At 34.7% G+C, this 23,090-nt stretch overlaps 1 protein-coding gene across 1 annotated transcript in view; it reads left to right on the top strand.

Moving 5' to 3' along the window:
* LOC146160347 (protein O-mannosyl-transferase TMTC3-like) overlaps nucleotides 1-23,090 on the top strand; it is a 63,747-nt gene extending 40,657 nt beyond the window's left edge. Inside the window, exons 14-20 of the mRNA XM_083385428.1 lie at nucleotides 3,976-4,091; nucleotides 4,176-4,337; nucleotides 6,071-6,128; nucleotides 6,252-6,381; nucleotides 7,841-7,992; nucleotides 21,625-21,773; nucleotides 21,923-23,090. Coding sequence (XP_083241554.1) covers nucleotides 3,976-4,091; nucleotides 4,176-4,337; nucleotides 6,071-6,128; nucleotides 6,252-6,381; nucleotides 7,841-7,992; nucleotides 21,625-21,773; nucleotides 21,923-22,246 — 1,091 coding nt within the window. The 3' untranslated portion in view covers nucleotides 22,247-23,090. The remainder of the gene's footprint in view (nucleotides 1-3,975; nucleotides 4,092-4,175; nucleotides 4,338-6,070; nucleotides 6,129-6,251; nucleotides 6,382-7,840; nucleotides 7,993-21,624; nucleotides 21,774-21,922) is intronic.

Raw genomic sequence — 23,090 nt, 5'->3', positions numbered from 1 at the left:
TACAATTTGCCTTTGTGTTACGTCATAATGCCCCAAAAGTGGCCTGATGTTTACCGGTTAAAACTGGTTATTCTACATTAAACGTGGCTGTGAAAACATGTGTTTTGAGTGCTTCAGAAATCTAACTGCAGGGTAACACTTCTGGGTATTCAGACTGGAAAAAACGTCGAAGTATTTCTCTAAATAACGCGCACAATATTTGTGTTCGTGACACCCCAATACCTCAATTTGTGACGTAATAATCTTGAATGAAACCATCTTATGACCATCCGAGTTTGGGCTTTCTTCCCCAGCATTTAAAGAATTATTAAAATAACGCACATTATTTGGGTTAGGATTCGGGTTAGCGTTAGGGTTTAGGTGGGTCAAGTGTTATTAATCCTATCTCACCTTTTTTGTTATCTTTTCTGAACTTTTAATGAATATTTTTAATTTATCTTTGCCGGGAGTTTACCTAAAGGTCCAAATCAGTGCATTGCCAGGACCTCAAGGTCTAAAAGTCTAGACTTTTCTGCCATTGGATGCCCTGATTGTCGTAGACCTTTTTGCTTAGAAATGCACTGATTTCTAACGGATCGGGTGGCTCGAAACAACAGATTCAAAGTATGTTTTAACAGTGATTACACAGACCAAGGCATGGTAAAAATTTACCGAGTAAAATTGGCAAAAGTATAGCAAACCATAGGCGTTAAATTATTTTAAGAGAATGATTATATCTGGTTTTTTTAAATGCTGCCTGGCCAAAATTTAATAACATGGGCGTACGCATTATGTACGTAAATTTTATTCATGAAACATATTTTTTGATCATTCCCCAAAACCTCGCCATATTTGAATTTATTGTTGCGGTAATATATGAAGAAACGAGGCTTTGTAATAAAGTTTCACCCACCGTAGAACACAGGGAAGCATTGCTAGAAGCTCCATTTATATGACGTTCGTCGTTCATAAACTATGTCGCCAGAGTGAAGTCAAAAAAGCTTGAAAGTTTTCTTGAAGGTAAAGCTTTTAGGCGTCAAGTGCCATGTTTATCACTGTCTCTGGGATTGGGATTTTTATTTTGAAGCGGCAAGAATAAAAGTAAATAAATAAAATATTTTGATTGCAAAATGGTTCTAAAATTGATTTTGCATATTCTTTACCAAACTAGTGTATAAGAAAATGAAACCCTGACAACTACCCCTTTCACATCTAAGACATAAGTTACAGCTGGAAATTTTCGGCCCAAATCTGTTTTAGCTTGCAGAAACAAGTTAAGGAAACTATAGATCTGGCGACATTTATACTAAACCACAAATCAAAGTTATATTAATAGTATTTAAAAGCAACCCTCATGAGTAACGCTAGTTATAATGGTCCCCTACCCCCCAAAAAACAAAATAAAAATAATCACTAAACCCTGAAATATACAAAATATTCAACAACCGCACCCCCATCTAGTTTTATTACTTGACATTCCTCACAAGTGCACTGAAATGTATTACTTAAGAAACCTCCTGAGATGAAATTCCAGCTTGTTCAAATCCTTCACTTGTTGTATGTTATTTTAAATCTCCTTGCAGAACACTGTGGTTGTAATGCATACAGCTGTTTGTTTTCATGTGTTATCTACAAGATTTTACAATAAACACAACCTTACCTTAACGCAAGAGTAATGCAACCCAGAAACGTTGTCCTTTTAGCTGTACAACTCGTTTGTTTTGCTGGTAAGTATTAAAAAGCAACCAGTGAGAGGCATGCACCAATGATATCTCAGCCAAAAATTTCATAAGGTTTGTTTGTCAAATAGTGGTCGGCTAAGATGGCAATGGCAAATTTGTTATATTGTCATGAAATAAAAAAAATTCTACCAAGAAAAACAGCTTCAAATTTTTGTGCGTAAAAGTGGCGTAAAGAGGTTTTATATCATTCATTAAAATACAACCATCCACCTCACAGAAATAGCGGAAACAATATACAAAACAGCATTTTCAACAGCTGCTACAATCACTGGCCATAATATTTAAGAATCTGCTTTAATGCTTTCCAGACCTAAACAATAGATTTAAGATTATGTTGAAGAATCTGTATTTTATAGCTCTGTTTTGTACCATTTCAAAAAGTAACATATTATCTAACACAAAATATTAAATACTTAACTATCACCTATCAAAATACACAAAAAAGGAACACACAAAATACCTAAATAGCAGCAATAACTAATGCAGACCTAAACCAGGTGAAATAAGTTTTTAAATCTTTTGAATAAGACCTAAAAAATGCAGGTAATTGATTTATTTACATTGTTTTAAGCGTAAACTGCTTTACGAGTCATTAATTTGTTCATCCATGCATGAAAATAAACACCTAGACTTTTATAAGAACTAATGTTTCTGTATAGATACCACAAGACAGTTTAACGATAACCCAAGGAATAACCTCACTAGGACAGAAATTTGCAGAAGTAGTGCCAACATTTTTGGCGAGTGTTATTTTGTCTGGTCGAGTTCTGATCGATAGCTAATCACCTGACTGGCGAGTGTAAATTTTTGCTCAGGAACAACCCTGCAATATATTTGATTATTTACTACTCCTATATTAATAATAGTTTTGCAATTTCAACTAAACAAACTCAACGTTTTTCCTGCTTAGCACGTTTCTGCCTTAAGTATAATTAGACTAATTTTCATTTGCATAAAAATACAGGGTCAGTCTAATAGAGAATTACTATAATAATAAAACTCTCAAAGACACATGTCGTTATACAAACATACCTAGTAGAAATTATTATGACCCTGCCATACAGTGATGAGTTTTGTTTTGGACTAGAAAAAGGTTGCCAACCCCTGGTCTAAGCTAACTCAGTAAATAAGGACTAATATGAAGCTGAAATTGATCCAATACTAACAACACAAAGTGGCTGATGACAAAAGAGCTTTGGCTCTACTTTTAAAAAATATCACATTGAGAAATTATGCCACAAATTAACACATTGGTAAGTTGAAACAGGTGTTAAATCTAGAAAATAGTTTCTAGCTTGACCAACGGATGCACCATACAACCATTGTTCTGCCACAGCTACTGATTTGTATTCATCATGTTGCCAGTTGTATTGTATGCAACAAATGGGCTCTGCTCTTTTTTAATTTTAAATTTCAGCTATAGTCGACTTAAAGTTTACATTAATGTTAGGTATTGTATATTAATATTCTATCAAAAGAATAAAATATATCATCATTCATATTTGCAGTTTGGTTTCACTGTGATCAAGTCTTGTGGAGGCAGAAACCGTGTTAGCACTACACCAAGCATTGAACTGTCACATTTCCAGTTTTTAAAAATATATTTCTTGGAACTTTTTCTGATATACAGGAACTTTGTGATTGTCTTACCAATAACCCGTTTGGCCTCCAGTCTGCAATTCGAGGACAATTTAATTCCAAAACTTTTCTGTTAATGTTTGTTTAAATACCTCTATTGTTCTGTTGGCAGTCCATTATTTTATTGAATTGTGAATCATCTAAAATATGGTCAGGGGACCTACACATAAAATTTTTAGAAAAGATTGAGAACCACTAACCTAAAAGCTTCTTACATTTCGTTTAATAATGGAAAGCAATTTAAAGCAGATGTTAAAACCGCATAAAAGTTGACAGTAAATAGCCAATGCAATGTTATGGAAAACATTGAGGTATCAAAACTGGTAAATTTGGACATCTTCTGTTTTGTTGACAATTATAAAGTTATTTTGGATGCATACACAACTTTGTTTAGTGCACAAACAAATTTGTTTCTTGAGGTTATGACATCACTTGATAACATAACACAATATAATGAAGAAACACAAAAAAATGTTTGATCCTAAGAGTATCGCAAAGATTTCTAAAACTTTTTATTGAATCGTAGACAGTATTAGCAAGAAAGTTTGACTTGATTTCATTCTCACAGAACTTTATAAAACTAATTTGGACACTGTTATTTTTGCATGTTTTGTAGGTGTGATACACAACAGTATGGGGAATAAAACAGGAGCATTGGAAGGGTATACATATGCAATTTACCATAATCCTCTCCATGTGAAGGCACTCTTTAACTCAGCAACAATATTGCAGGTAGTTTTTTTTAATTGCAGTTATTGTATCTATACTATCTAACTAAATAAACTAAATTAACTATTCAGATACAATATCTATTAGGAAACCTTAGATAAAGATCTACTTCAACGGGCAAAACTTCGTGTAGAAAGAGTCCTTTCACTGGAACCAGACAACAATTCTGCTCACACTTTACTTGGCTCTATTCATATGGACCTTAATAATACTAAACAAGCCTTGGATTATTGGAATCTGGTGCTCAATGTAAGAAAAGTTAAATATTTGACAGGGCAGATATAAAATTTAAACTTGCAAACTGACGAGTGTCTACCAATTAGCACATTCCAAATTGTTATTTAATTTTAAGAAAAACATGGCAAGGAGGAACCCTTGTTTTTATTCAGTTAACCTGTAAGGGCTATTCATTCTATAATTCTTCCTTATACCATTGCCAGAAAAGCTATATTTTTCTACAATGACCGACTTTGCTCTTTGTTTGCTATTTGATCCAATTTGAATGTTGTGAAATAGGGCCAATAAAATGTATTGTTTAAACAGTAACTCTGTTAATCGACTGACAGTTGTTTAGTCATACAAAATTTGTTTCACAGTAAATAAAACAACACTTAAACTAGATAAAACCAAGGTATCTAATTTCGCAAAATTGTCACATTTCTTTACAGATTGTTTTTTTTTTAATTTTGCATGAATGTCTGAATTTATGCTTGTAGTCTACGGAAAAAAATATTATGTTCTTATGACGTAACAATGGAAAATTGACTGCAGTAAACTTGTAGAGTTATTAAAATAAAACGGTTAGTCTGTTTAATAATATAATGATCATTCTATTTCTGCTGCTGAAATTAAATAAAGAACTTTTGAATGACTTAACTGTTTGTCTAAGGAAGTGGTTCTCAACCTTTTTTTCACTGGGTACCACCTCGAGCTTCCATGATCTTGTTGCGTACCAACAAAATGTTGAAAAACTCAACTTTACTCAAAATGTATATAGGATTATTAACAGGGGTGGATTAGCTAATTAGGCCGGAAATTTCAAAACAAATGCAGCCCACTACTCAAACAAGTTTCTCGTTTTTAACTTGCAAGATACTGGTAGTCAAGTTTTGTGATTCTTTGTTGTTTTGCTATGATGTCATAAAATAAATTTGCATAGATGTTCCGGAAAGCTAATAGTTCCTATCGTTAAAGAAGCATAAAATATTCAACTATACAATCATTACAATGAATTTTAGTTTATTACAATAAAAAAAATGCTTAACCTTTTGGTAAAACTGTAATTTTACTTAAAAACATACTGCGTACAGCGTACCACCCAAAATGACTTCGCGTACCACAGGTTGAGAACCACTGGTCTAAAGCAATGTTTCCCAGACCTTTTTTACACTAGTGCCCCCTTGGGCTCCATATTATTTCTATTGACCCCCTCATCTTGCTTTACAGTAAAGTATTATATTAATCATTGTCTAACATACCATTCACTATAGCAATTTATGCCAGTATGTGTATAAATTAAACTTAATTACTAACATAGGTGTAAACCTTAAAAAGTAAGGCATGTAGGTAACAGAACATAAAATTTACATAGAACAATAATTGCGTTACACACTGGTGCAAACTACTTTGACTAATGCAATTAAAATTGCTTACAATTTAACATATTGTTTCATAATGCAATCCAGTGTTGACGCTGGCCCAACATAAAAGACTAATTCCTAATATACAGCAAACTAAAGCTACATAGCTACAGCAAACTAAAGCTACATACCACCTATGTCATGTCTGAATATTTGAAAGTTCTACGATGTACACTTTTTCTATAAAGTTCCGGACAAAAATCGGTCATAAACATACCAAGCAAGCCATAGCAAACCAAAAAAGAATACGAGGAAAAACAAGATATGTCCCGAAAATAAATTTTTGACCCATATAATAAGCATATGTATTTATCCTTGTTTCCTAATAACAAACATTTTTAGAATATACCAAATGACAAAACATGCCTGTTCAACAAAGCATTTCTTTTATACAAGTTGGGTAAGTGTCTTGAAACATAAATTTCAAAAATAAATTTAAAGTTATTTCAATCACACAGCTAAAAAGTGTGAAAATCTGAATATAACACAAAACTGTAGTATTTTAAAATCTAGTTTTTGTTAGATGGACATACAATGGCCTGCATTGAAACCATCAACACCTTGCTCTCTTTCCACCCACAACATGTAAAGGGTCTTCTTCTCTATGGTGATATAATGTTGAACCGATTAAAAGACATTCAACAGGCTCAAAAGTAAGCTATAGTTTCCTTTTTACAGTTACATACATGTGTTTATCGGTCAACTTGCTCAATCTGAGCATTTGTTACCATTCTATGAATTTGCTTATGAACAGACTGTAGGTAACTGTGCTATGTAGATTTGTACTTCGCGTTAACCCAGGTGCCGCCCCCCTCAACACATTTAAGCAAAACTCGTTCCCCTTTTTAAATCTTTGGAAACAGCCTCAAAGACCATGTACTAAGGCTGTTACTTACTATATTGAATGGTCTGCCTTTTAAAAGCAGTGTTTTCACAACTTAATGAATTGGCAAACTGTTAAACTGAGAAATTATGCAAAACATGTTCAAAATCTGTGGGTTTCTTTAGCCACCCAATAGCAAAAATCAGCATCTAGACCACATAACAGTTGATTGTTATGTCACAATTATGAACTGTATTAAGATAAGTTGCACCAAATATTTGTGCAAAATCAAATAAACTGTAAGGTAAAAAATATTTTATGGGCAATATAGCACCACTTACAAATTTTAGGTTGATTCAGAATGAAAATTATCTTTCTAAATTATTGCCACCATTTTATAAAATCTCAACATTGGCCAAGTCCCGTTTTAGTAGTCCCAGTCATTTCACAGTATAAAATCCCAAGTAAAAGTAGCTCAACTGGTCATGAAAGGACCAGGGACAAGCCTAGGATATCTGTTTGGGGTGATCAAGATTTTCCGTTAAATATGATGTCACTAAATGCCCACTAAAAAATTGAGTTTATGTAGTGTAAAATATATGTACCTTGTAGTGTTTAGTACTTTCATTGCCTGACCAATGCAAAAAGTGTGTTTTGAATTTTAAGGAATAGCCCTTGATGGTTTAAACCAGTGGTTCTTAGGATGTTGGATAATTATTATCGTATTAATAACAATTGAGTTCATTTGATTACATTAGAGAGACAACATGAAAACAAAAATGACTCGCGCGAATCTCGAAAAAAGTGCGTTGATTTGGTTTTAATTGGGTAAACTTTAATATAGGAGACCTGATACTTTGGGCACACAAAAAAATGTCTGTTGATATATTGATTTTTCTTCGAGCTGATTTTGGCAAACATATTGTGAGGGCATTGACTTCATAGTTGTCCAGGTCATTTTACATACAATATTTGCTTATAAAAACCTGAAACACAAATGGTGGGTCCCTTGTTACAATAAAAATTCAACCTCCTGTCAGACTGCTACAGCTTTGCCACAGTACCAATTTAAAATGTGGTAGGTTTTTCTGGCACACCCTTTATAATGGATACCGTTATCGTTGGACAGTGCAACTCCAGAAGGGCTTGATCACAGAATACACTTTGTGTATATGTATGTTTCAGTTTAGAAAGGTTATATCACACACACATATATATGTATATAGATTACCCTATAATTTGTTCCTGCTATTATATCCACTATTGTTGTTTATTATTGCTATCACCAGGGCATTTAAGAATGTCACGGAGATTGAGCCAACTAATGTCCAAGGCCAGCATAACTTGTGTGTGACCATTGTGAGAAGCGGCGATTGGAAAAAAGCTGAAAAGTGTTTACAACATGTTGTACAATTGGCTCCTCAAGAGACACATGTTGCTGGTAAGTTATCTTAGGACAATATAATAGGTGTTTAACCTGCTTTAAATTTTATTTTTTGCCTAATGTGAAAATCCTATTTCTATCGATTTTCTATAAAAGCTTCTTTGTAATATCAAAATGCACTATTGGTGGTTAGCAGTATTATTGGTGCATCACCTCTCTCAATTTATTTTTATAAAAAAACGTTAAAATTTATGCCTAATTTCCAACTAATTTGTAAGTTACTAGATGAAATACCTGGTGTTGCCAAGGTTAAATAGGGTATACCATTTTTTTATATGTGGCCTTCAACATTCCGGGGAATTAAAATGTAGAAAAATTAATGTTGCAATAATTGCTATTTTATGAGCTTAAATATTCTTAAATAAGCTCATATTTCTTGAGACTTGCCTGGTTGCCCAGGATGCCAAACCAGACAACACTCCCAGCGTTAGTAATCAGATATCTGTTTATTGCAGTGAACTGATTGCGGAAATTAGCATGGCAACTTAAAAGCCTTGTCCCAACAAAATAGCGCAAAAAAGTTTTGAGTCAAAGGCGGAAGCATACCTTTTGCCATTTATACGAATTGGGCCATGGAAAGCTATAAGAGTTAATAAATTGCAGGTGCTTAACTTTGAATTAATTAATTGAATTAATTAATTAAGTCTAAGTAGGTATATAAATTGACACAGTACAAAAAAATACTAGCTCTTGATTAATGTGAAAATCAGTAATGATACACAAATAAAATCCACACAATTACAACAAATAAAATACGTATTAAGAAAATGATTTTTTTAACAAGGAAAACAAATACAGAACTACTTTGCTTTAATTATTTGCTACTGGACACAATTTTATCCCTTTATTTCATTGGTTTCCCAACCTTTTTGTTTGACCCCTTTTTGTTCTGTTTTTTGTTTGTTTTTTTTACAAAACCTTTATTTCTCATAAACCAGAATCTATAAAATATCCTCATAGTTTGAAAGTTTTAGGAAATGATAATGGTTTGTGAGCCATATTTTCTTGGCCGTTGTTTTATGGTCGTAATTAATGTCATTAGTGTATGTTTGCAATTCCCGATAAGTTACTTGAACGAAAAAGTTGTCTAATTGATTTACTGTGTTTGAAACTAAAGTGAAAATTGGTTTAAATAGAGATTCAAATTTCTTTTAACAAGTAGCAAATCGCAGCTACCAGATAACTTTCAGATTAGTGGCACATGTGTAAGGGTACTGGTAGTTGGCTTTGTACTGACATGTGCAATTCTTGTCTAAATAGCATCCTTATTATGAGTCTTAGAAACAAGTGTTTCTCAACTGATTTTCTGTCATTTGGGTTCCACATATCAGCTAAAAAAAGTTCCAGCTTGTCTGACCTGGGGAAAGAAGTCATTTTGGATTTTTAAAATTGTCCACAAGGCTCATTCTATGTTAATTCGCCAAGCCCTGTAACCCATCACATTATATTATCAATATTGTTATTGAAGTATGTACAACAAGTCTGATAATCATACCACTTACTTTATATATACAGGGATATGGCATTTTTTTAAGGACATTTTGTGTTTATTAGAGGTTTTCTCGGTAGTATGACTGCATTTTAAGTTACATTTAAATTTATTGTTTATTCAGTTGTACTAGTTGTTTATTATATATATTTTAGCATAGTTTATGGAATAAATTAAGTGGGGACAATGATTTAAATAAGCTTCCATTTAATATACTCCGATTGTTTGGCTTAAAGTTGTTGTTTAAACAAATACAGTGTTTACACTGCATAAAGTAGCTAATAACAAAAACTGTGGTAAGTCCTAATTTATGGTTTTGAGAAAAACGCATTTTAATGTTTTTTGTTTTAAAAATGTTTTTACACCTTTCGTTTTTGTTGACAAAACAGAATTATTTTAATATATAATATTAAGTACTACACACTAAAAGTAGGCCTACATGTTAAATTTCTCATTGCCTGTTTTAAGCATTTAATATTCTATTTTAAAGTAGTATATACTATATAGAGCAGTGTTTCTTAACGTTTTTTACTTGGAAGAGCACCTAGAGACATATGAAAACGTGGCGGCGCACCTTGCGAGCGCGAAATTTTTGAGGTGCACCGATATTTCTCTTAAAATGCCTGCATTTTTTATTATATGGGTTTTATAGTTGCATATCTTTAACGGGACTTCCAGCTTTTGAGACTAACAACGTTATTTTTTCCATTAAGTCCTAATCCGATTAATTTTGGACTTATTTCGATATGTTTTTTTTCCTTTCGCGGCACACCTAGCAGCCTTCCATGGCGCACCAGTGCGCCGCGGCGAAACGCTGATATAGAGGTACAACAGTTTTTCATAATTAAATCATTCTGTTTTTTTATATTTGGTGAAAAAGTTACTACACTTTCCAACCACTCACTAACTACTTGTTTTATAAAACGTTCATAACTTTATAAACAAAACAAACACAAAATCCTAAATCTGTCATAAATGGACACATACACACTTTTAAGAAACATGAAGGACTGAAAGTTGTACTACAGATACGAAACTATTGGCAAAAACGCACAACTATTTGATTAGTAAAAAAATCAAATAAACATTTTTAGGCATTTTTGGACTCACGACAATTTTTGTAATTAGTGATGAATTGTATATTGCAGGGGCGAGCCACGTGCGGCTCTTCACCCAGTTATATGCGCCTTTAACGTTCATGTTGCATTTATGATTTGATTTCGATTTCCTTAGGTAAGTTATGGATTATTGTCGGTTTCTATTTTAGATCAGACTGTTTGCCTAAGGCCATTGTATTTTTAATAACAGTTTTGAAACAAGATTAACGCAAAAAATATGCCCAAATAATATTGATCTACGACATTATATGCGTCGCATCTTCCTTTAAATTAAAATTTTGTCTATTTAACGAAATAAAGGCACTTTTTTCGCGCTTCGCGCAATCGCTGTGTGGAGTTAGTAAGAAATAGAGTGATAGGCCATTCATTTCGTTCCATTGTGTAAAGGTGTGGCCCTTAACGTTTAACCAAGTAACAAATGCGGCTCTTGGTAACTGCTTAGTTGGCCACCCCTGGTATATTGCATTCATAAGGTGATATAAACTACATATATATTTAAAATAGCTGGTTACTTGTAAATATTACAAGGAAAAACACAACAAAGTTATCTATAACACTATGACAAGGGCGGGCAACATACGGCTGGTGGGCAGGACACAGTCCTTGACAGGAATTTGAGCGGCCCACAGAAAGTTTCCAGTCTTACATGTTAATGTGGCCGTCTGCCTCAGTTCCCCACTACTTGCTTACTACGTCAAATAATAGTGATTGTTAGTTGGATCTGGCCCGCCAAGTACTTCATTTTCCAATATCGGGCCCGCCGACTGCAAAAGTTGCCCGCCTCTGTACTATGGTATTAGGACCAAAAAAGGCACTAATATATATACGGAATAAGACCTAAATTGTCACAATAAGTACAAATAAAAAACCAGAAAGATTTAACAATCAGATTGCACCGTTGGACGACAAAATAAATTTTAACATCGCCAAGTTTTCACATTAGTAAAAAAGCTATTTAAATCACAAATCCCTGTACTTTTTGTTACTTTTAATATTTTGTTTTGTAAAGTAAATTTAGTTATGCATCCTCATCTCATCCTATTTTTACCAACTTGTCAATAAAATTACTTTTAAGCTGTCTTCCAAGACTTTTTTCTGTTTTTTATGTGGCTTGCAATAAGAATGCAAAAATTATTACAAAATTAAAAAAAAAACACCTAAAAAAACATTTCTATTTATTTAATCCTGTATGCGGTTTAAGTACATGTTTCAAAGGCTATTTGCAGCTAAATCAAAACGTAGGTGATTACCCAAAATATTTCGCTCTTTATAGGCCATGTTTAGGTGGTTTGTTTACAACTTACATTGTTTGAAGTCATATCACAGAGAAAGTATAAGAAACTGTCATGATAACAAATTTTACTTTTTCAGTTATGCTTCAAAAAGCACAGTGACTGACATAAACTTTGCATTTAGCGCAGGCATGTAAGAAGGACCTTGTATAGAAACTAACGCTTATAAGCACAAACCACTAAATTTTATATTAATAACACATGATATGACATCACCGGTTACAGTTACTTAATTAAAACTGAATAAAGTAACGCAATCACTTCTGTTACCTTTCAAAAAGTTAAGAACAATTTTAAGCATCACATAAATGCAATTAACATTTGTCACTTATCGATTTTAATTATCGTCCAAGGTTTCTTCTTGGACAACAACCTGTGTTAACAAGACAAGACATGCCCTAACATTGACCGTACGCAAAAATACATTGCAAATTATGCTTTCTGCAAGAACATGTTATGGTTGTAAAGTTACATCCTATCACCTTAAGAAGGTTCTGTATAGTCGCTCTAAAATCTGTCATAATAGGATTTAAAGAATAGAATGTTGGGTACAATCACAGAACCTTTTGTTTCATAAATAGAGTCAAGGCTTTCGGTTTTCCTATACCAAATAAATGTGTCACTGTGTCGTATCCAAGTATTGCATGTACGAATTATATATATACTCTGTGATATTTCTTTTACGAGTTGAGACTATTGTGATATCCTTAGTTTTTTGCTGGATGAGTTACTTTTTGGAGCAGGAAAAAAATACAACTTGTAGGGTCTATACTCATCCACCTCAGCGTGATGAATTAAAAGACCCAGCAGTTTTGTATCATCTCCAACTACAATTGTGTTGGTTTCATTTAAATGACTGGACAGCCTTTTGATCAATGAGGAATATGTTTGACAGATTTTAACTTAAGTGTGGATTACTGGGCTCCATAGTATTCTGTGAAGTAGGGCTTGGCTTCTCCATCAACCCATATTGGATGGTTCCAGGTCATTGAGAATAACAACATTAACAGTTTTCAATCTTGTCCATAATGCAAAGTTAGTTTGCATGCTTGCCGCACCACAAAAGAGGGTAGGGCTGAGGGTTTTGCGGTTTTAATATGCATTTGACATATTTTTAGGCTGTTGCCTACATTTTGAAACCAGTTAATTTTTGAGTATTAAATTTTGCACATGTTGGCATAGATAAAAGCCATGTAATTCTTAGTTGGCCTGTATTCCACATCCTCTAGTCAAGCCACCAGTTGGTTCTACGCTTCTCATAAGGAGAAAAAAGTTTGCAGATCGCAGTGACCTGCTGTATATATATATCATAATAACATTCTATGTTTAGACACCTAGGTAGGCTACATACAACATTTAATAGGTGAATACATATTTAAAAAAACAGCAAACTGGCTAATTTAACTGAATTAACTGTTTTGGTCCTAAAATGGGAGACTGTTTACGAAAGAATTTATGTGATTATTTTTTCAAATCTATTGTTTAATTTCGAATTTTTGTGCGGTAATGAAAATTGTTACCTCAAGATTTCTGGTTGTGATGTTAGGACGTCATATGTTAGCCAAATTGTTTGTAATTGACATTTTTGTTTCTTTAAACTGTACCTTTCAAATTAGACTAATCTCAAGGTGTTCTTAAATTTTAACCTATATTGACATATGGATATGATTCAGCAAAAAAAAATAGTTGCAATAATTATTTCTAGGTTTTGGCGTTTTTTCACTTAAATTTACTGGCCTATTAATTTTTAATTATATATTTTGCTTATTACAGCAAACTTCACAACAAAAGTTTCTGTTAAATTTTTTTAAACCGGCTAGTTGTAAAGTTATTAGTTGTAGCAATGAACTTCGAGTTGTTTTTAATGTTTGTGGTGTACATTGATCAATTTAAAATACCGGATATTTTTTCTGGAATTGTCACCAGTCGGACGTGTTTTTTAGAGCTGCTATTTTCAGATTGTAAGATTATCCTGTTTGACAAGTTAAGAGCAAACAGCAAGCAACTAATCCACGCATTAATAGTCCGTATGAATGACTATTTTTACTGCCAGAAATATGAAAAACCTACCAAAAACAGTGCGAAGAACCAACATTGCGTGACCAGTGGCGTATCTAGGATGGTATTACGCGATAATAAGTTACACGGCGGAAGAAAACGACGCACGAGAGATAAAAGGTGGATAGCACTTAATAAGAAGCGACAGGTATACGTTTACAGACTGGACCATTTAACTCGAAAAGCAGCAAGATTCTTATTTCCTAGCGCAATATGGTATTCTGATTTTTTTACTGTTTTTACCATGTTATTGAACATTAATAAAAAAGGAAAAGTTTTCGCGTATTTACATCGATAAATCACAAAGCGAGCACAAGCATTAAACAGTTTAGAAAATCATTCATATTTACAGTACCAAACAGAACAGTTACTGGAATGGTTTGTAGGGATATAAAAAGTTTTGATGAAATCCAAGCAGTGACTTCTTCCCAAAACTTTACAACATGTTCGCAATAGAAAAACACATGAGAAATTGTTTCAACATTTAAATTGCAAAATACAAACCGGTTGGTTTCACTTATATCAAAAGAGAATAGCGCATCATTGGTCACAATCGCACGAAGATTAAGTTTAATTTGAAAGGATCGCAGTTTAGTTTCAATTGTGGCTTGCAAGTGTTTTTCAAATAACCTGTCCCAAGGAGTTGTGTTCGGTACAAGATTTAAATCCCGTTCCCACTTGCGTTGTTCTTTATGGGACGATCAGTAGTGTATGTTTTTATCTCATTGTATAAAGTTTTTGATGAGTTATGTACCTGAAGTATCTGCCTTAAAGTGGTGACTAGTTTAGTATCGGGTGGAGAGCCTGCCGTGGAGTGGTCGGGTGGAGAGCCTGCCGTGGAGTGGAGAGCAGCGATCATTTTAATAAAGGTTTTAAAATCTATATTGTTTGGGTGGAATTTGTACTTAACTGCCAGTTGGTCATAGGTCCTATAGTGTCCCGAGTCGTTTAGTAGATCATTGTGGTCAAAAACTCCCGCATTGATAAGTGGCTTTAAATAGAACGTTTCTGTCTTGAGTCGGACGATTTTGTTTACCCATAAAGGACGGGCCTTGAGTGTTTGCAATTGCGTTAATGTCATATACTTCCTACAGTCTGATATTGCCTTTCTAGTAGTGCGTAAAGGTATTAGTTTAGAACATTGCCTCGATGCGACAGACAAGTCTCCTCGCAGCCAGCATTAGAGTTCTTTGTCTGTTAGAACGCCTTTTTCAAGCATTTTCCACGGTGCATTATACTCGTCGTCAAAAAGTTTTGACACCCATTTAATATTCAGCGACATAATATATGCGTCAACGTCCAACATATTTGCTCTCCGTGTTCAGTATTTGCGCATATTTTTGTTGGCTTAACTCTCTCCCATCTAGACCCCCATATAAACTGAAACACTTTCGTTTACGCACCCATGCTTCGGGCAAGTTGACCGGAAGAACACTAGTTTTGTAAATTAGGGTGGGAATCCTTTTAGGATACAAATTCGTCCCAGAAGAGTTAGCCCTCGACCGGACCAAATGTTTAAGACTGCAATAATTTTATTTATAACTTCACCAAAGTTAAGCGGAAACAGTTCCTTTGGGTTTTTTAGTGGAATTTTTACACCTAAGTACTTAAATGAGTGTTCTGGCCACTCGAGGCCTTTGTTCGCGTAAGGTTTTTCTGTCGAAGAGCGATTGGCTCCTACATGAAATGCAAGCAATTTTTGCATATTGATTTTACATCGGGACATGTCTACAAATTTATCTAGCACACCAAATATTCGTTCGAAATCTTTCTGTTCGCCTCTTAAAAAGACTAACGTATCATCAGCAAGTAGAGATACTTTAAATTCGTCTCCATTAAGTTGTAGTCCTACAAATTCGTCTTTTCGCAACGCCGTTGCTAGACATTCGATACATAGCAAAAAAAGCGTCGGAGATAATGGGTCGCCTTGCCGGACACCTCTTTCGATTTTAAATTCGCGCGACAAAAAGTTATTGTTGGTTATTTTACAGGTAGGTTCCGCATTTTATCCAGTTTATTAGGTTATGTCCGAAGCCAAAATTTCCTAATGCTGCGTAAATAAAATCCCAACCAACAGTGTCAAACGCTTTGTAAATGTCCAAAGATAGTATGGAACCCGGAATTTTGTAAAAATCGGAGGAATCGATAATATCAAAGAGCAGGCGAAGATTATCCCTAATATATCTACCCTTCATAAAGTCATTTTGGTCTCGACTGATTAGGAACTCGATATTGGCTTTTAACCTGTTGTTTATAACTTTTGACATAATTTTATAGTTCACATCAAGCAAATAGACGGGGCGGTGATTAGTTATCAGCAAAGGATCTTTATGTGCCTTGGGGATCAGTGTTACTACACCTTGCGCTTGAGTTTGACTAAATTTACCGGTTTCTTCAGTATACATCCAAGCGTCGTAAAACAAGGTTTTTATCTCATGCCAAAAAGTCTGATAAAATTCTACCGGCAATCCATCTAGGCCCGGGGACTTATTCCTCAGCATAGTGTAAATTGCGGTCGATTCTTTCTGCATTGCGTCTAGCCCCGCAGATTTAATGTCGATAAGTGTACGTTAATTTGTGCCTTAGTATATTTAGCATCGCATCGTTTGTATAGACTTTCAAAAAAATTGGCCAGTTCTTTTAGAATTTTCTTTAGATCTGTTTGGATTTGATCACCCACTTTTAGTCGTTTGATTGATTTTTTTTTTGGACGTGGCGTTTCTCTAAGTTTAGAAAGCTGGTGTTTTTTCACCCATCTCTGCCCAGCGCGCTCTGCTTCTATTAATTGCACCTTGTGTACGTCTTTCAATCAAGTTATCTAACCCCAGTTTTAATTTGGCCAACTTATCGCTTTGAACCGTGTTGGGTTGATTTGTCAGCGTTAATTCTCGTTCAATTTCTTCTATCGCTAAATATTGCTGTTGGCTGTAGTTTTCTCGTTTTACTTTGACGCTGTGTTTAATGGACTCCCACGGATTACTGCTTTAAGAGCATCCCACCGAATGTGTGGATTCACCTCATGTTTAGGATTGTTGGCCACATAATCACGTATTGTGCGCCTCGTGTTTTTTATGTATTCGTTGTTGAGCAAGAGATTTGTGTTTAGCTTCCAGTATCCTTTTAGTCAGGTTCACTATGTAATTTCGTTGGTTTTTTGTGGAGATTTGCAAACCTATACATTTTTGGAAAGCTTAGGACATCAGGAATCTGAAAATCGATGTTCCCATTTGCACAAATGTTCCGAGGGCGGCCATTTTGGAAATTCAAGATGGCCACCACCGAAAACCTATTTTTCGCAATATCTCGGCACACGGGCAACCTAGAGTTTTTTTTTTTTTTTTTTTTTTTTTTTAATTGTGTCCACTAATACACTGAATTATATAAAATAGGTCCGTCTTACTTTGAGCGCGAGTAGAATTGTCACGCGAAATATATACACTGAGACCCTTTAAAATGTCGCGAGACCTTACTTCGTACCAGGTGATGGGATAAAGCGTTTGCAAATCAACACTATTTTGGCCATTACCGCATCAACTGATCTGTTGAGCCGGAATCTTGCTTTACTTCCTAGTATGTGTTTTAAAACAAACTCTCTTCAACGACTTTTTAGCCCGTTTTCTTTAACCAAAGCGTCCTGAGCACGTAGTTCTCTTAAAGTTAAAATATGCATACTTATCAGATAACGAATTTTTTTTCTTAACGCGATATGCAATGAGCATTTTTGGCCCAATAAGTATTAAAATTCTTGCTAACATAAACTGCTTAACCAGGTTATGCAGTTTTTCGCAAACTTTAACGATATAAACGAGCTATTATAAGACGCTTCACGCGAATATTTATGTTTGCGGAAATATTATTTTTTGTGTGGTCAAGCGTCGTCCATATTTTTAAATGAAAAGTTTTGCTAACTAAAACCAGATGCAGGCAATCTGGTTGCGATTGGCGCATTGAGTTAGGCTGGACAAAGCAGGGTGTGTAAGGTCCTTGTGTTAAGATGTCACGTTTTGGTTTACTTTTGTTACATTACATCGTGTCTTAAAGGCCCTCCAGTGAAAATAATCCGGCCCGCAACCTCTCTACAATGCCCCATATTTTTAAATGTTTTAACTATACGAAAATGCACAAAGTTTTCCCATATTTGCGTTTTGATGGAGTCTTCTCAGACCAAAGTTGGCGTGCGCAAGACAACTATAAGTAGGAAATTTTTCGTAGCATGAAACCCTCTAAAATCCAATTTTATCCAAATTAAATAGTTCGCGGATGTATTCTTTTTTGAAAAACATTAAATAAAAGAGTATAAGAAATATGTTCATATTTTATTTTGTGTGTGCCAAATGCGTCACGGCTCCTTGTAAATTAAAAGGTAATTGCCAATTAAAACCAAACAAACGCATTTTTTCTGCGCTGCGAGCGCTGCTTCCTTTTGTAGTAGACTGACTCATTTTACTGGATCAAACATTTAGGTCCGTCCCTGATTAGGAGTTATTATATTACAGTGCGTAAAGGCCACACGTTTTTAAAACAAAATTGGTAGTGGGAACGTATAGCCCGCCAGGAACTTGTTGAGTTTAGTTTGGCCCGGGACTTGGTAAAGGTTGCCGACCTGTGTCTTATAATGTATATTGGCCCCTGAAAATTCCTTAGATACGCGCCTTCTAATGTTAAGCTGATAATGTTGAGTTTCCTAAAGCGATTGCGAGACGTCGGGCAATTTTAGTGAGTCGCGCCAAAAAAATCATTACACACCTTGCCAGTAATTATTGCACTAAGAAAGCTCAGTAGCGGACGGGGGTAAAGGGGTTATGGCGGGGAGTTGGTGGGGGTGCAACTCCAAGAACACATATTGGTTGCTAAATCATATTTGTCATCCGAATGAGAAATCACAAGTACTAAAACTTAAGGCTTCTTTTCGGTTGTGTTACAGAACCCTTTTTCTTTTAAAATGAACAAAACGCAATACTAATAAATAAACACAATAAGTTACTGTGTTTTTTTAGCAAAGCTATTTTATTAAAAACAACCCGTATTGGGGTCGCGAGACCTCGGTAGAAGTAATTTTGGGTCGCGCCAAAAAGTATTTGCGGACCCCTGGCCTAATGCACTGTCAACTAATGCTGGAGTGCCTCAAGGTTAAACTTTAGGCCCTTTGTTATTTCTAGTTTATGTAAATGATATTTCGGCTAATCTAACTTCCAATGTATCACTTTTTGCAGATGACACAGTTTTATACTAGTCTTTTAAATGTCCGTTTGTACTACATAAAACTAACAAACGGTCTAAAAGTTCTTGAAAAATGGGCATCCAATTGTGGGGTGAATATTAAATCAATAAAAACATCAGTGCCTTCAATACTCAAAAAACAACCCTGAATGTTATAATCACTTGCAAAGGTTTAATATTACCTGAATATGACAGTCACAAATTCTTAGGTTATATATTTACTCCTTCGTTATTCTAGCATCAACATATCTTATATAATTATAAAGCACTTACTACTCGCCTAAACATTCTGCGTAATATTTCCACAGCTGTTTCGCGCCTCATAATCCTTTTTTCCTACAAAGCTCACGTTCTTCCAATACTTAAATACGCCGATGTTAGTTATGACAATTGTAGTAGATCCGACAATGACTTACTTAAAAGTATTCAATATGATTCAGCTAAGCTAATTCTAAGTCTGTTTAACCTAGGTCTAACTCCTCTACATTTGGGGCGAAACGTTCATGCTTTGTCATTATTCTTTAAGTTAATTCATCCTATTGGATCATGTTACTTACACAATCATACACACCTAAATTGATTAAAGACCGTGTTAGCTACGAGCTTCGTTTCCTATTAACAATGTCAGTTATCTGCTCTATAACCCAAATGATACACAACTCAATACGACTCTGGAATAGTCCCCCGGGGAAATAACGAGCTGCATTATTAGTATCAATATTTTTCAAATATAATAACGATTTTTTATATAAATTGGTCAATATGTACCACCCAGTGCTCCCTCTTAAGGTGCGCAATTGCGCAGCCACACCAGACAATTTGTGCAGTAAAATTTGCTTTTGCGCACTTACCTCATTCTCAAATTTAAACTAAAGTATATTCACTTTTTGCCACAACACTTTGAGCTTTTCGCATTGACGCTTTTTACGTTGATGTTTGTAGCTAAAAGCAAGTAAACTAATCAAATCCGCATTGACGATTGTGACGTAATAAATTACTTTTCATGCTGTGTATGTTTTTTTTTTTTTATCTCACGTAGAAATAATGTCTACTCAATAAAATTAGGAAAAAATGAGTTTAGAACAGTGCCGGGGTCAATAATAGTCCTCACAAATTGACAAAATTATTTTGATAAATGCAAATAAAAGAACAGTTCGTGATTATTGATTGTGCGCTAAAGGCATCACGCATCCTATTATTTAAAAATTAGACATTTGTCAATTTAACCCGAATATTCGGATATTTTTTTCGCGCGACCGCTTTGTTGCCATATCCTTGAACGTGTTTAAACACGATTGGAGTTGCACATACAAGTTTATTGAGAATAATTGTTTCATGACTTCACGCTTTTAACGTCATCTTTAAAATGTTTACGCCTCGCCCCAATACAAAAAACATTGATCTGCCGCGGGCCCCTGCCAACGCAGCCTTAAATAGTATTGCGCACTACAAAAACTATTTGCGAAGTAGAAAATTCTCTTAGAGGGAACACTGGTACCACCTATACGGAAAGAACCCAAATGTAACCGATGTTCTTTGTAATGTTTAGATTAGGTGACAGTCCACTGAAAATAACTTATACATTGTTTCTAACTTGTTTTTGCTTCTGAATCTCTATTGTTTTTTGAGTGTCCACTTGTAACCACCGAAAGTCTGTTTTGATTCGCTCAACTTGTTCTCTGTTGGTCAAAAATTCTGTAATGCCACTATTCAAGTTTTTTTTTTTTTAATTTTGAAACCGACAAGGCCGCAAACAGTAAACTGTGAAAGTTGAATAGCATATAGTGAAACATTTATCCAACCGCATATTCATCCATCCTATTTGAGTTACGTAAATGTGTGAAATACAGATTGGGGCGAAATCGCACTTTTTCCTGCTGTCGGAAGTCGGAGCCAACTCCGCAGTCCTGGACACAACAACGTTTTTTATGAGACCGTTTAATAAAAAAAATGAAAATATAATGGCAAAGATATAATTGTTGAACAAGCGTTTATGGCAGTTGTCAAGTAGGCATTATATTATTTGAAATCCCTGATATGATTTAGAGTTATAATCATTTGAAAAAGTTTCCCATCACGGACCTTCCCCTACTTAACACAGCATAGTTTTAAAGTTTATTTCTACCCAAAATGTCTAGGGGAGTTGTAGGCTCCAAAGCCACCATATTAAACCCGCTTGAGAAAATGTATTAGGAACCAAATGCGGTGTACCAGAGGCCTTCGTTTAGGCTTCACGAAATCAGTACGCCCAATTAGGATTGTAAAACAAGGCAAGGTTCGAATATACCATCATGCAGGGATATTCTAACTAACGACTTCTGTAATACTCAAATATTCGCTTATTCAACCGAGCTACACAGGCCTAGAATCTACTATATTTATAATTATGCAGCTGTTTTAAATTTTTACTTGTGAGAAGTTAATTTGAACAACTGTTTTCTATAACCCGCAGAAAATCTTGCTATAGTTCGGCGCAATTTGGCTAAAAACGAAGCATATCAGTTACAAGTGAAGGGTGAGAAAGACTTTCAGTTCACTCGGAAGGTCGAAGAAGAACATGTATCAGCCAACCCACCTGACTTAAATAAAAAAACATCTAATGTACGTTGCCAGTTTTCTCCTGTCACAATATTTTTGTGTATTTGTTTTGATTCGTTATAAGTACTAAACACAACCTCCTAGTATATATATTTCTTTAATCATAACCATTTTAGAAAAATATTTCAATATAATATTAAAAATTTAAACAGTGTCATGAACCCAATGGGTATGATAGAAGAAACGACGAAGTGTACGTGGCTGGACCATTAAAGCGTCCAATGTCTAGCTTTGTTCAACAAGCGAGCAAAGTAATTAAGAATTTAAATCGTGGCTTGAAATCACAATCTGAGGTAGAACACAAGATGGCACAAGCAAGTCGTGCTCTTGATCGCCTTAAACGGATCCATGGTCAGTCCGAACAGAAAGTTCGTAAGCAATGTGGCAAATTAACCAAAAAAGAGACTGCAGACTCGGAAGATTTAAGACGAAGGGCTTTGGAGGTCCTGACAGATTTAGATGCACAATTAACGTAACCTTACAACTGTAACCGTTGATTTGCATTTTATAACAATGGATGGACTGGAAGCAATAAAATATCCTTTAATATGTAGTGAAGAACAAGGACCAATAACTATACAAACACAAAAACTAATTTATATTGATGCTATGTAACATATCCATAGCAAACAGCTGTGGTTTAATTCAGGTTATTTTGTACTGGTATTGGACAAATTTTCATTTGAAAAAGTATGTATTTATCAATTCTCTAAAAAGGCCTACATGGAACGTTAACTGTATTTTATTAATCTCGTTATGCTTAATTTAGAGTATTTGGAAACACTTTAGCGACATGTTCTTAAAACCAGTATTGTACATTTTCTATTATGTGATCTCAAAAAGTGTTTTTTTGATAGCTGATAAAGTTTTTGACCTCCCATTCCACATTTCGAGAGTTTACATGCCGTATCATGTCATGGTAGGATACCTTTGGGCTGATATATTTCCTTGAAACGGTCCGCAAATACACACATCTTGCATAACAAGGAGGGGTGCACAAGTCTCCGATGATGTTGAAATGCGACATTAGACTCGAATATTGTCCCCGAAAAATATATAAGATTATGCCTATCGGTGCATCAAATACTGGGCGGTCTACACGTTTTGATGAAAGTCGAAACTATTGTTTTAAATAAAGGCTACTGAAAGTGTAAATAAGTGATGGGCCGCGGGTTGGCCATCCCTGTTATAAGCAGTTGCAAAGTTGATTATACCGGTACTGAAGGCACCCTATAAACCTTTTTTGACCCAAAAAAAACACATTCTTTTATATATTTTAATTGAGACAGTTAAAAGGTTGTTAAAGATCCGTGAAATATT

This window comes from Ascidiella aspersa, chromosome 3 (genome assembly GCF_963924565.1).
Source record: "Ascidiella aspersa chromosome 3, kaAscAspe10.2, whole genome shotgun sequence".
NCBI classification, from domain to species: Eukaryota; Metazoa; Chordata; class Ascidiacea; order Phlebobranchia; family Ascidiidae; genus Ascidiella; species Ascidiella aspersa.
This window is presented reverse-complemented; position numbering and strand designations above follow the sequence as displayed.